At 42.4% G+C, this 15,230-nt stretch overlaps 1 protein-coding gene across 1 annotated transcript; it reads left to right on the top strand.

Moving 5' to 3' along the window:
* The first annotated feature begins 1,278 nt into the window (after positions 1–1,278).
* LOC119660286 (methionine synthase reductase) lies at positions 1,279–9,254 on the top strand. Its single transcript, XM_038068757.1, has 3 exons — positions 1,279–1,458; positions 1,524–1,664; positions 7,804–9,254. Exons 1-3 carry the CDS (start codon positions 1,345–1,347, stop codon positions 8,932–8,934), a joined length of 1,386 nt encoding a protein of 461 aa, XP_037924685.1. The 5' UTR covers positions 1,279–1,344; the 3' UTR covers positions 8,935–9,254.
* The last annotated feature ends 5,976 nt before the right edge of the window (positions 9,255–15,230 follow it).

Genomic DNA, 15,230 nt, shown 5'->3' with positions numbered 1-15,230 from the left:
AGGAGGGAGCCTATATTCAATCGATACGTTGGCTCCCATAGTTTACATCAAAATACAAATGATAACGCACCGCGGATTATTCAATTAGCAGTGTCACATGAAATGATTGTTGGAAGTACCTGGTTTGCACGGCAAGCGGTCAGCAAACTAACGTATGCCGAGCTCAAATAGGAACACCATCCAAAATCCCCTCTGACAATCAAGTGAGAGTTAACACTGAAGCCATCCACAACACAGCCCTTCGCAACACCTATAAGAGGCAAATGGATGCCGCAAAAACGGCAGTCAAGAAAGATCCTGGAGATGAAGCATCAACAAATGATCTTCACAATCACCTGAAGAACATTATCATAAATACGGCCAAAAACATACATGGCCCCAGCCGCAAAAAGAGTCGAAGAAGAATGTCGCATACCGAGTAATGTTGCATTCTGAAAGAACACGGGTACGCGAGAAAACTTATCACGAAATGACTTCACAGACAGAAAAAGGAAGCCTGGGAAAACCAACAGGTCTGTGAACTCGAAAAGTACAGGGAGCAACCGCACCACCGCTATTTCGTCGATCACAAAAAACACCAGTTATGGAACGCCACTTCATCCAGGTTGCGTTAATGCGTGAAGCAATTTCATTACGCAGTTCTCCATTGGCTGATAGCATTGACCCGGAATATTTAAATCGCTTAGTTCTGGGCAGGTTACTGCCGCTGATAGAACTGAGCGATTTAAATATCTCGAATCAATGCTATCAGCCAATCAAGAACTACGTTACGCTCCTCAGATGGAGAAACACAAAACCTTTTATATCTGAAGCGTCAAGCTTTCGGTTTCCCGACTTGTTTTGATCTAAAGTTACATATACTTTGTTCAACTAAGAACTAGAACTTTATTTGAGTTTTTATATTTTATTCGGCTATAATGGACTAAATTTGTCGTTCCCTTCAAATCCATTATAAGCGAGTTACACATATAAATCCTTAATGCCCAGGCAACGAAATCCCCCTTCTGGCTTAAAAAGTGGACGACTCCCGATAATTACTATCAATGAACAAAGGCATGTCCTGATTTCGGGGACCCCTTTTCAATAGCAAAAGGCAACGGGGGGTCCCCCAATAAGTATGAAGCAAGGTCAACATGTTCTAGCAGAAAAGCAATTGCTCAGTATTTTTTTATCCAAGACAAAATCCCAGCCAATTTCGTACTGCAGTGTACTATTGATATGTGTGGAGATGAGTCACTCACGGGTCGCTACAAACTGTCAAAACGATTTCAGTGGCAGTGGCGTGGAGTGCACGTGTAGGAGCATAGGTGTCGTGTGTGACAAGATTGCTTCAGACACTTCGGAATGCATTTGGAACAGTTTTCTGACATAAATCTTGAGGAATATTCCTCCAAAAAGCTGTCACTACCCGCGGTACCGTCGAGGTATATAGAAACAATGAGTGGCAGTGAGACATGGGTGAGTAACATTGGAAGGAAGGCCTTCATGTAAAATATGTCATACTTTATTGCTCGCTATTTTAGAATAATGACAAGGAGAGTGTTGTGTACAATGCGCTGCCGTTTGCTCGCACCGAACTGCTAAACGTACCAATAAAGTCAGCCAGGATACTTTGTCAGGGAGATGACGTCAAGAAAGTTATAGAAATCATCTTTGATCTTAAGGTAAGGATTCGATCCTAAAATGATTAAGGGGGTCATCCCGTGTGAAGGCCGTTTTTTGCTTTTTTGAAAAATTATTTTGGAGAACTGGATAAAGATAGAAACGTGATTTTCACCATATGTTTATTGATATATATGTGATAAATTTTTCAGCTTGATATCGTAGCTAGTTTTCGGAATACGTGTCAAGTTATGCACCCATCTTCAAAAAAAGGTGTTTTTCTGCTGCCACGCTGGAGGGCGCTGTGTTCATCTGAGGAAAAAAACTAAACGGCATTTTAATGTGGACAATATTGCACGGTCCGCAAACTAGGATAATTAGAAAATATTAAAAGGTAAATTTTTAGAGGTCTTTTAAACTTAATTTTTTGGATTTTGGTGTTTTTTTACGGCTTTTTTTGTGAATAAAAGAAAACGACCCGTCCGATTGCAATTATCCTAGTTTGCGGACCGTAGAAATATGTCCTGAATAATTTAATATTTATATTTAATAATAATTTCAAAGAATTTCGTTGGATAGATTTTGCGCTGTGGGAGCAGCCGATTTTCAAGATGCAGTTTCGAGAAAAACGCATTTGAAAATTTAAATATGATTATCAACAGTAATTAAAATTTTAACTCACCATTAATCTGCTATACCTGGTCCATAGAGAGCACCCTCCGTTTCTTCAAAAAAGTCTTGTAAGACCGATTGTTGCCCTCTGGTTTCAATTCTGGCTCTTTTAGCGAGGTCAGTCGATCGTCGTTCGGACTGCCAAATTCGCGCTTCATTACGGCGGTCGACATAAACCTGACATATGTGACCAACTTGACATCACATTGTCACTAGGATTTTGAGAATGCCATTGAATCCTTCATTGAAAATAATTACATCCAGAAAAGTGGCTTTTTCTACGACCTTGGCCCAGAATGAAGGTGTTTAGGAGCGAAAGTCCAGATCAATGCATTTAACGACTCCTTGTTATTCCGGGTCTCTGCTCCTAAACATCTGTTCAAGAGATCATCTCGTGACAAATCTTCGTAGATTGGTTTGATGACTGTTTAAACTTCTTCAGTTAAAGGTGCCTTCTCGTGGTGGAAACTATCCAGTTCTCCTTTAGCTTCCGGTTTGCGCCATTTGCACCAACTGTCCTCGCCTGCTGGAAAGAAAGTTGCCCAAATTTCTTGCTTCATTCCTTCTATCGAATATGCATGTCGACAAATAACTAGCCCAAAAAATGTGAGGTCATTAATAACCTTTCAGTAAGTTTTCCAGCCCCTTTTCCACCAATGCTTTGTGACTCTTCTTTGCATTTCTAAGACCCGTTCCCATCCTTTTCTCGACATGTCCTACGCATTCCTTTTTCACTACTACGTATATTTTATTATTAGCAGAAATTTGCAGAAATACCGGAGAAAACTCCAGCAAAATCCAATATACAATATACAAAACTTGTCACAATTGGAACATCCATGTTCATGCTTGCTAAAAGTTTCTTTGCTGATGTTGATGCGAACTCCTTTTTCTTCTCTGATAGCTATCGATTCCCATGAAATATTCGTTTTTTAGTACGAGCATGACGTTGAACGTTAAAGTGATCTCCCTTCGTACGATCCATTTAAAAAAATCACTGAACACACAAACAGCACAATACTTACAACAAAATATAACTGAGTATAGCTTGAAAGCCTTTCAGTGCTCACTCTCGACAGGATTATCCTTTTTATTCCAAACAGCAAATAAGTTTAGACAATTGATTGGTTTTCCATCTTTTTATATTTATACCTTATATTTATTTCGAATTTATAAGGCTCAGGTAAAAAACTAATAGTTAAAAAAAGATTCGATGCTCTTTCTCAAGTACTCTAGCTGCGACTGCAAACTCCTTACCTGTTTAACACTGTAATTTCTGAACGACCTGGAATATCGGAAAATCCCTTTGCCCACATATTCTCCACTATATATGGTTACAATTCATGGAAAAAAAATTGATTTCTCCAACCCGACACACGGGACGACTTCCTTAATAAAACAAAGTTATTCAGAACGTAACTAGAGGCTACAAACACAACTTAAAACATGGTAAAAGGGTCACATATTGACATATTCCCCACGGTAAATTTAATGCTATAAGAGATTTGTTTATTGTTATTATAAGTTTTTGCCAAAGAACGTATAACTTCTAAGCATTCACTATCTATTTGGTGAAGTGGTGAAGTCTTTCGAAGCCAGCCCCGAGGCATTTCAAAACATAAGAGAAAAAATGTCTCCCTTTCGTGTTATCGGGAAACATTTTCCACATTATCTGCTCTCAAAAATCTGAAGCACAAACCAACCACAGAAGAAGTTACGTCGTTGTGGAATGCTGCGTTATACTAAAGACAGTGTTGAGATTACACTTCGACCGATTTCAGACATTCCAAAACACGTAACCTTATTGGTATAGCTTATCTAGACAGTGCTCACATGTCGAGCAGGACGATGCTGTGGGTATGAGTGGCTTTCTTAGGTGGAGAAATGTTAGATTCAGGATTTGCTTTGTTCTGAATAATTCCGACGACCTCACAATGCTTAATTGGAGCGACGCGGAACTCGTAAGCCTACCTCTATGCTCTATTGTGCTGCATAAATTACAAATGTTGACTGCTGGTGGCTGTGATTAACGTCCAATCGGACAAATACTTGCTTTCATGTATTAACAAGAAAGTTTGGAGTTCAGATAGGCTTCTAACGCCTTTCGAGGCCAGGCTTAAACCCATCATCATCATCAACGGCGCAACAACCGGTATCTGGTCTAGGTCTGCCACACTGGAACTCCAGACATCCCGGTTTTGCGCCGAGGTCCACCAATGCGATATCCCTAAGAGCTGTAGGGCGTCCTGACCTATGCCATCACTCCATCTCCATCTCGCTTTGCGGATTGTAAGTATGTGAGTGTGTAAGTGAGATTTATTTTTTCTATTTTCTCACGAAATCTTCACCATTTAATGCGTGACGGGCCAGTGCGTTCCTCACGCTGTTTTATCGGTGGCTTGATTCGCAAGAGTGTAAGCAATGGCCGGTCATCAAATCGCTTGATTTTTTTAATGGCATCAGGGAAACCCTCAGAGATGCAGAAGTTTATAACTATGTCTGCCCAAATACCAATGCACCTTTTCCAAAGGGCTCTCGCGAATTCCTCCGTCTTTGCGGTGAAGGTGCTTGTTTTGCTCGGAGTAACTTACTTGCATGTGCTCGAATAGCTGAATGGTTAGTGCACAAGGCCTTTCGTACGGAAGTTCGTGGTTCAAATCTCACTATTGGCAGTGGTATTTGTATCGTGATTTCACGTCGACTTAGCTGTGAATGAGTAACTGAGTCAAATCAGGGTAATAATCTCGGGCGAGCGCAATGCTGACCACATAGCCTTCTACAGTGTGCTACTGTAATGTACCGTTACGGTCTCGAATGAAGTACTCTAACACACTTCAAGGCCCTGATCCAACATGGCATTCCATTTTGCGCCAACGATTATTATTATTTCCGAGTTCTCGCAATCTCGACAGATGCCGGATTTTAACTAATACTAGCAGCTAACAACATCAACTATATACGCGGAGCGACCGGTCTTGTCAACTAACAGTACATAAGGCTTGGTATGTAGCGTATGGCGATCAGTGAGAACTTGCAAACGTGCATTGCCTTCGACTTCCATTCATCGATCCCCTATTGGTCCGACTTCACCCCACTCAGAGGACTGAAGTCAGTGAAGTAAGTGAAGTCAGCTCACAGACAGCCACATGCAAGGGACTCGCCTGCTCTTTGCTGTAAAAATAAGCGCGCAGCGAGACGACTTGGCGATGGTATTGTGCCGCCACGTCAACCACGCCCCTACCTCCGATGTCACGAGGCAGAGTTTGAATGATGCATTCGGAATTTGAACATAGTTGCCCGTATCCAGCTCGATCTTCGTCCACAGCAATATTCCGAATGTATAAGTCAGTGAAGGAATAACCAATACATTCAACGCGCTTATTTAAGTCTTCTCCAAGAGATGCGGATTCGGAGAGCAGAGCATCCATCAGATCACCAACTCGAGTGCAGAATTCCTAGGTACTTGTAGAAGTCTGTCTCGGTGATAGCTTCGATGCGGAGGTCACCAATGCTATGTCCGATATGCGGCTCGTGATGACCTTTGGGGATGGCTAGGATTCGACACTTGTTTAATTCAAACTTCATCCGAATATCACGGCTGAACATTTCTACTATCCGCAACAGACTTCTAAGATGGTCGTCAGTACCAGCATACAGCTTGATGTCATCCTAGTACATCAAGTGTGTCAGTTAGCACTTAGCACGTAGTCCATATTTAATTGTAAAACCATGCCCTCTAGCATCATTCAGTAGACATGAAAGGGAGTTCAGTGTCATGCAAAACCAAATGGGATTGAAAGAGTCCCCCTGGAAGATGCCCCTCCTTATAGGGATGGTCTCTGAGGTATTAGCACGCTCAGATGTACGCACTGATAAGGTGGTATATCACTCTTCCATGACTGTCGCCAAAAACTTTATTAGTTTCAGATCAATGCAATACAGATATAGGGCACCGGGGGATATGTGGGACGCTATCGAAAGTCTTGGCATAATCGATATAGCAACTAAAGAGATTTCTTTGGCCACTAATTGCTTGTCCTACAACTACCGAGTTGATAATGAGTTGCTCTTTGCAACCCGTTGGATCAAGGGGAGGCAGACTTTCTGCTCCTCGGACAGAATGTTGTTGATCTCGAGGTGCGCATTGACTCTTCCACTAATAATGGACGTTATGAATTTGTAGAGGGTTAGTAAGCAACTAATCGGTCTTTTGTCGGCGGGGTCTGCCACCGCGTTCTCCTTAGGGATAAGGTAGGTAATCCCCGCACTGAGGAATGGTGAAAATTCCTCCGGCCGACTCATGACCTGGTTTATGCTATGTGCCAACCGACTGTGTACGCTGGGTAAATTTCTTATACCAGAAATTCTTCACCCGATCCAAAACTGGGCCCCTCCAGTTCACTTCCTCTTCGGTAACATCCGCAAAATTCATGCCAGGCATATTGGCATGGCGGGTGCGTAACCCCCAAAGTCCACACTAGTATTCTTTCGCTTCTGTTACCGAAAACTGCACTGTCTGGACGCTCTGTTGGGATTTGTTGAGAGATGTGAAAAGACTCGGCTGTTTCTTCGCGTATATTGCATTCTGGACACGTTTGGAGTGACTTTCGCCATACCGTCGTAATCGACTGCATACGACAGAAAGTTTCTGCTTTAGTGTGTCCTGAATTTCAACTACGGGTGAATCACTAGGGATGGCATAGTTTCTGTAAACCCACTGCACTTTATTTCTCACCCGTCTGCTAGCATTGCCAGTGTTGATCTGAGTCAGTCTAGCAATATTCTGCCTTAGTGAGTCCCGCCGACGTTCCAAACGAATTTTCCATGGTGGATCTCTTCGGTCACTCGTACCAATAACACGAAAGCGAATCTTCTCACCGTGCAATCTGTCAACCGTAACTGACCTGCACCATAATACACAAATGATTGTGGTTGCAGCAGCGACATATCAGCACACAGTCTAAATGCAATATCATCATTGATTTGAGATAGAATTCTTGGAGTTGCTGGAGATGCATAGAGCGTGGGAATACCTGGTCTATGCAAAGGATCAATTTTCAAGAATTCTCAACTGAACGGTGGAGAAGAGTGCTTCGGCGGGTTCTGCCGCCGCCTCTGCCGCCATCCACTCTCGGCCACCAGTTTCCACGGTGACCTCAAGTCGAACACGCTCCCTGATGATGGCCGGGATTGTGTCGCTGCGAGTTATAAAGCGGTACTAGTCTACGACTCGCTGTACAGTCACGTGCACGAATTGCGGGAAACACTCGACGAAGTGATGAGTAATCTGCAAGACTTGAAAGTAAATGCACTTTCCTCACCTACTCCCTGAGGCACTGCGGTGGCGTACAGCCATTCAAACTGAAGCGATCCATCCCTCCTCCTTTCATAACCGGGCTTGGGACCGGATACGGCGGAGTTATTATTATTATGAGGTCAATTTACGTGAAAAGAATAATTTTGTCCTACTATTATTCGATTACTTATATATTATATGATTATTTGATAATCTTCTACCTCTTGTTTCAGGATCATCCAGTCGATTTTTTACCGGGCGACACAATCGGAATTCAGCCCATCAACCGAGATCAGGATGTAAACTTCTTAATCGACACACTAGAATTAAGTTCAAATACGGATAAAAAAGTTAATTTATCAATAATGAAAACAACACAGAAAAAAGCTGCCAAACTGCCGAACTACTTACCTGAAATCACAACTAATCGAATTTTACTAAGAAACTACTTAAATATGTATTCTGCTCCAAAAAAGCTATTTCTTCGTGCTCTTGTCGAATTCACTGACGACAAAAGGGAGCGGTTGTTGCTTCAAATTCTTTGTTCAAAAGAAGGTGGTGGATTTTACAATCAATACGTTACGGAGAAAGGTATGACATTTTTGGATCTTTTGAAATTGTGCCCTTCTTGTAAACCACCAATGGGGATTCTTATTGAACACCTCCCACGTTTACTGCCACGACCATATTCTGTAGCGAACAGTTCGCTCAAATCTCCAAAAGAGTTGAAGATAGTATTCTCTGTCTTAACCGATGAATCTCAAAAAGGATTGACGACTGAGATGCTGGAAGAAATGGTTGAAAAGTTTTTAAAAAATAAAAACAATCCTTGCAGTGTCAATTTGTATTTCCGGGATGAAAATGCTTTCAAATATACCCAAGACGACCTTAATAAAAACATTATTATGATAGGCATTGGATGTGGGATATCACCGTTTGTGGGATTTTTAGAACATAAATTCGAGTTAGAAAAACAATTAGTTACGGGAAAACGAGATTTCAAGACTTGGCTGTTTAGTGGATCTAGATATTGTCGCAACGCTCTATTTCGGAAGGAAATCTGTGATTTCCTGGAAGCTGGAACTATTGACGAGTATTTTGAAAGTAACTCACGGGAAGTTGATAGTGAATTTAAATACGTACAAGATCAGATTGTTTCAAATGCGGAGAGGTTTGTTAATTTATTGTTATGCCCACAAACTAAAATATACGTTTGTGCTGATGGAAATGAAATCTCAAAAAAGATTGTAGCATGCATAGAGGAATGTATAAAATCAGTTTGTAATTTACCAATTGAGGAGGCGAGTGATATATTGAAGGATATGCGACGAAACGCTAGGTATATTGAGGATATTTGGCTGTGATTTTATTCATAAGTAGGGAAATTTTTAAATTTTAATAAAGTAGTGAGTTATTGTGAATTGTAGTGATTACAGAACGAAATGTGTTTCATTCGAGAAATAATTTGATTATTAGTGTAGATTGAGATTTAGATTATGCGATGAATATGGAAATATTTATACCCGAAGAATAGTAGTTAAATGGTTTATTACTTAAAATTATAAAAAGGTGAAGTTTGATTGTTGACTCTGCAAAAATCTATGACGATCAATTTATAAATTCTTGTAAACGTAACAACTGTATACAGCTTTAGTTGAATAAATTAGCATCCGCGTCCGAAGTATCAACTGACTTTACTTCTATTTTTTTACTATTTAAATGACAATTGTGAAAATCGGACCTATTATATATTACCCGTCTAAACAGCACGATCGCAGTAGAGATTTCCTGCTTGATACTCTTCAAAAGTCAAGAAGTCCGGGTAAAAAAGTTGCCATGCACAAGCGGTCGCGACCTGTGCTGGAGTTGAAAGATTTTGATAGCACTAGTAGATCAAACAGTGGCATTTGGTATGTGAATCGACGCCACACTTTGTGTTGTCATGGGTAGGTAGGTAGGTATCAATGGCCGCTTCGAGGAACCCAATTAGCGCTTTGGTGTGCCGTTTTGATGCTACAAACTCCTAAGACCGTGACTGCTGTTATGGGAGTGGGGAGGCAGAGTCTAGCCGGCTCGGATCTTCGGAGCCAGCCCGTAGCATTCACGAAAGAAAGCAGCTCTCCCACTCTGCAGCTAGAAACCTCTCTGAGGTCCCCAAAGAATGGTTTACCCAGTGTCCGTAGCCTGACTCTAGCTAGAGAATCGCAGAGAAACTGCATCAGGGTTTCCCTTCCTTCTCCGCAGCTTCGGTAATGCTAATTGTAGGGTATGCCCGCCGTGCAGACCGCCGTAATCTTGAATGCATTTGCACGCGTCTGGCACAGGAGCTCTCGTGATCGGCCTCTGTTATAAGCAGGCCGTCGGTAAAGAATACTAAGTCATAACCTTGCAACATGTCGCCGGTCTTCCACTTTGCCCCGGTTGGAAAGTCCACAGCAAAGTTTCTCGTGAAGTGCAGCTTGCGTGTGGCATAGCCGTGGAGAATGCCCAGCTTCCGTGAGGTACTTCGTCTAGGCTGTTTCTGTGGCAGTAGGACTTCGCTGTCCAGCATCCGGACTCACGTAGTCTGACGGTACTGCACCCTGCAACGTATTTAACGTGGAGGTCTAGGGGGAGAAGATGCAAGAGGACATTGAGAGCATCTGCCGGGCAGGACTGCAGAGCCCAAGTAACACTTGCAGCTTCATCCTATTGTATTTTTTCCTCAAAGCCTGCCACCATACAATAGAGTCGTACGTTGGGATCGGACGCACTACAGCGGTGTACATCCAGAGCACGATCCTCGGCTGGATACCCCATTTCTTTGCAAAGGTTCTCTTGCAGGCATAGAAGGCTATACAGGCCTTCTTAACCCTCAGTTCTATGTTCAATCTCCAATTTAGCTTTGGATCCAGGATTGCACCCAGATACTTTACATTAGAGGAAAGAACCAATCTTTGTTTATTCAGCCGTGGTAGGTGGAATTCAGGTATCCTTGTTTTGGTGGTGAATAGTATCAGTTGCCTTTTGGTTGGCTTTATGCTGAGTCCGCATCTTGCGGCCCACAGGCACACCTTTCGCAACGCTCCTTCCATTATGTCGCTCATAATGGACAGAAACATCCCTGATACTAATATCATCAAGTGGTCGACACACGCCACCACGCCTTTGAGGTAGGCGTGCCGGGACTTAGAGAAAAGCGTTCTGTCCATAATCGTCCTTAAGCACGAAAGAGGTCAGGCTGATTGGTCGAAAGTCCTTGGTGGATTCATGACCGTGCCTGCTCGCTCTCGGTATGAAAACCACTTGTGCGTGCCTCCAGGACTATGGTACGTATCCTAAAGAGATGCAGCTCAGGTAAATCTCAACAAGCCGCGGCACAACCTTTTCCTGCTGCTTCTGTAGCATGACTGGCATTATGTCATCTGCGCCTGGAGATTTATATGCGGAGAAGCTATAGCCCAGCCGATCCCAGCGCTCCAAGCAAGATTCTGACTCACAGTCCTCCTCGCTGGCGGGAAAGTGCGTTTGAACCAACAGCTCCAAGGTTTCGCTAGAAGATTCCGCCCAGGAGCCTTCCGACTTTTTAAGAAAAGATGGCCTCTTATGTTCCGTGGACAGAATCTTACTGTGCCTCGCGGATTCACTGGTGCTTTCGTTTTTCTGACAATGTAATGGTCCACTTTTCCTCTTCTATATTCAACGAATATGTGCCCGGGTGGCTGAGTGGTTAGAGCACAAAGCTGTCGTACGGAAGGTCGAGGCTCAAATCTCGCTGGTGACAGATTGCCTAGTGTTCACTATGAGTGTAGTCCTCACTAACTTGCCAAGCAAGCGGCACTAACGTATGTCTGCTTTACTATAAATCCCAGGCTGATTCAAGAGCCCACGCAATTATCATCGGCCGGTCGCGGTTCAAATCTGACTGGTGGCAGTGGGATTTGTATCGTGATTTGACGTCGAATACCAGTCGACTCAGCTGTGAATGAGTACCTGAGTTAAATCGGTAATAATCTCGGACGAGCGCATTGCTGACCACATTGCCTCTTACAGTATACTGTAGTGTACCGTTTCGGTCTTGAATGAAGTGCTTTAACACACTTCAAGGCACTGATCCAATATGGATTGTTGTGCCAACGATTATTATAATTTGCGAGAGTAGATCCTGCGCTGCCTATCAGTGGTTGATGTTAACTTGTATTACTTTTATCTGCGACTTGCGTTGAGGGCTGACCTACCCTTGGCTCCGCTCCACAATCCTGGCCGATGTGGCTCACCGCTCCGCATCTCCTGTATCACTGCACTGGAACATGCCTAACACTACACCCAGCCTATTCTTACTCTCCCTGCTGCCAATAGCTTGAGTTTTGGCCGCGCTGCCAAGCACAAACCGCTATAATCATGGTGGTTTGTGTCCCACCATTTTTACCGTTGACTCTTAAAGTCCAATTAGGTCGAACTCCTTTTCTAAGGATTCACGCACCCCCTCCTTCACAGTGTTTAGCCCTAGTGGAACAAATTGGTATTGGCACGTAAATTTTCCTTCGACCTGACCGCGGTGCCTCACATTATCCTCGAAAATATCACGGGGCCAATGAAAAAAAAGCACCCAAACAATATCAACAGGGTTATACCATAATTTCATTATAGGATATTATCCTTTAGGCAATCAACATGAAATTATAATTAACGCATCGAATATAGAATTGAACACAGACGCTCACGAAACATTGGAAATAAAACAAATTATGCAGGCGCGAATCCCGAAAATATCCCAACAAGAGCAAAAATGAAAAACCAAGGTTCTCAATCTGACGGGTCATCCTATTCTTTCTATCTGCACTAATGTGTACAGCATCGAAGGCGTTGATCAATGCCTGGCTTCAGTCGACGATTGCACCGCATGATCATCGGCGTCCAACGCATTAACAACGCTAGATCCGCCTTTGGTGCTTTGTCTTGAATCTGGAAAAGCAATTATCTCAATACCAATATTAAACCGTAACTCCTCTGTGCTACTGTGACTACCATTGCTACTTAAAATAAAAGCTCTGAGCCTCTATGAACGCTTGTTTGCGACGTGGATATGTTAGCCTGATACAATTTCGAACAAAAAACTTCGTCCGCGCACAGCCAACCCGTGGACGAATTGATCAGAAGGCGGGCGTGGTAATGGATAGGCCATACATTAAGGAGAGGCGCCAATTCCATTCGTGGGTACCATGCAGTGAAATCCACACTCCCAAGATGGCTGACGAGTGGGTCGCCCCAGGAGCAGAACAGTAGAGTAGGAGTGTAGGGTTCTCGGGAAGCCTTGGATAGAGTTGGAGAAGACTGTTTCCGATGATGCGTAGACGTGGTTGACGCTCTTTCTTGAAGGGATATACGGTGGCGGAACCATTGCTATTCCGGCAGAATCTACTTTCTTCTTCAATCCAATGGTTCCTTTCGAACTAGAAAAACCTAGGAATCCTTGGCAGAGTTTTAATAGCTAAGCACTGTTGAAGGGAGTACTAACTCCCGAAAAAAGGCCTTATATGCTAAATAAAATTCATTTGTAAAAAGCTATGTGTTCAAGTTCATATTCAACTTGATTAGATCGTTACTGGTAAGTCGAAATTCGACTAGTATTATGGCAAGGTCTACGCTCCAGTAGGTCAGTAAGGCCTTTCCTTCCCATTTAAGTATTGTCAAAATCCACCTCAGCATTCAGATCACCTTTAGAAAGCCTCTCTCAAACTGCGTGTGTTTACTCATAGAAAGTATTTTTCTCCACTATATCGGAAATCTCCGTTGGTGCACTGGTGTACACCCTCTCTATCGTGGCGCTCCTTAACCTGGATCGGAATCTTGCAATCAAGATCCTAGCAGAAACCGGCTCCCAGGTCATCAGGGCGAGCTCTCCAGCAACTGGCACCAAGAGTCTTACGGAAGTGCCGGAAAAAAGAAGAAGAGTACTCTCCAGACTTCCATAATCTCATTTTGCTTAGCTTTATCGCCGGAATTCTTGCCAAAGTTAGAGAAAATGAACTTCTGGCGGTCCAGCATGTCACTGCTGAGGAGCGTATGTATATCCCAAGAACCAATCGTAAACCATTTTCGTCAGCCAAAGGACGTAGGCGCTGCTAACGTTTTGATAGCAATGGAGATTCAAAATTTTCAGATTGCTATTTAACGCCTTTCGCGACAAGCAGGGAATAATTTCAAACGTATTCTTAAACTCCAACGTACGAGATCCTATTTTGTAAAATAATAAAGAACACTTCAAAGCTCGAGGCACATTCTGGTAACCAAGAAACCTGCTATATATCCACTGCCCTGTTCCCCAGGAGCGGAAGATAAAATAAGCACTTTTTAAGGTTTTGTGTGAAATAAAACCTTATTAGAATCGATTCGATGTCTGTCTGTCCGTCTGCCTGTCACAGCCGATTTATTCGGAAACGGCTGAACCGATTGTCACGAAAATTGGTAGGAGTATGTGATCTGCCGTTCCCTTTACATGCAGCAACTGGCGCCATTTTGTGTTAAGTTTAAGGGGGGGTCCCCATACATGTGAAAGGAGGGTGCAAAATTTTTTTTCATAAAATGTGGCCATGTGGGGTATCAAACGAAAGGTCTCAATTAGTACTTTTCGAAACTGGTTCAATATTTGATATTGAGTGAAACATAGGGGAGTGAGGACTCAAAATATGACCCCCAAAAAGTGTAACAGGTCTCGTTCTCAGAACCTATCCAACCGAAAAATTTGAAAAAAATCTCAGTAGTGCATCTCTACGAAATCTAGGCCTCAAAATATATCCGGTTCCGATATCTGCACAAATAAAGTTAATAATAGTATATTTCCACATTTTAGAAATTTACCCGGCACCCCCTTTATGTTCATCCCAGAAGTACAAAATATGGCATACGTATAATGAAGAACATAATGCACAATTTGGTCAAGTTTGAAGAAAATCCAACTATTATTAACAAAGTTATAGGGGGTAAAACTTTACAATTTTTTATGAATTTCGTGCACTCTACAACCTGCATAACGTCATCATCACATATCAATTTGTCAATACCACAACGAAGTAAGTTCGTATGAATTGGGTGGAAAAGAATTATTTTGTTTTTTGTTTAATCATTTATATATGAATATCAATTATTCCAACGAGACATGTGTGTATGTAGGTATATAGTATATGCGTGCTAATGAACTTTGCGGGTAGAGCCTAATTCAGATAGATATAAGAAGTAAATCGGAAATATGGGTACGATCAATTTATATACGTGCCTATATGTGTACAGTATTCGAAAATAGGCAGTTTGTTTGTTTAGGGTGAGCGTAACATCTACGGCTGTAATATGTACTTATGTCTCGTAATTTTGTAGCTGTATACGGGTAGAAAAATATGCGTTGAAATTTCTTAGATAAGATGAACACAAAACCTTTATATCCGAAGCACGAGCTTCCGGTATTCCGACTTGTTATTTACCTCACGAGGGAAACCGCATTGAAAGTTATCTTCGCTTTTTGCCGCTAAAAAGATAATACATGTAATCCTAATGACGTAGAAAAATCCTCACAAACAGAAGCTTGGTATGTACATCGCATACTTACAAATGGATGTTTCTGCACCCACAGGAAAAGGCGATTTACCCCATAGCAAGGATCACTTTCTAACCTGAATTGTCAGAA

Source organism: Hermetia illucens, chromosome 6 (assembly GCF_905115235.1).
Source record: "Hermetia illucens chromosome 6, iHerIll2.2.curated.20191125, whole genome shotgun sequence".
In the NCBI taxonomy this organism is placed as follows: Eukaryota; Metazoa; Arthropoda; class Insecta; order Diptera; family Stratiomyidae; genus Hermetia; species Hermetia illucens.
Note: the sequence above shows the minus strand (reverse complement) of the source record. Positions and strands in the feature narration are given on the sequence as shown.

Bases quoted from the DNA above. Each gene is read 5' to 3' on its own strand.
- LOC119660286 (XM_038068757.1), top strand. From the start codon at position 1,345: ATGCATTTGGAACAGTTTTCTGACATAAATCTTGAGGAATATTCCTCC. The intron at 1,459-1,523 runs GTGAGTAACATT...TCGCTATTTTAG, and splicing joins TGAGTGGCAGTGAGACATGG to AATAATGACAAGGAGAGTGT. The intron at 1,665-7,803 runs GTAAGGATTCGA...CTCTTGTTTCAG, and splicing joins AAATCATCTTTGATCTTAAG to GATCATCCAGTCGATTTTTT.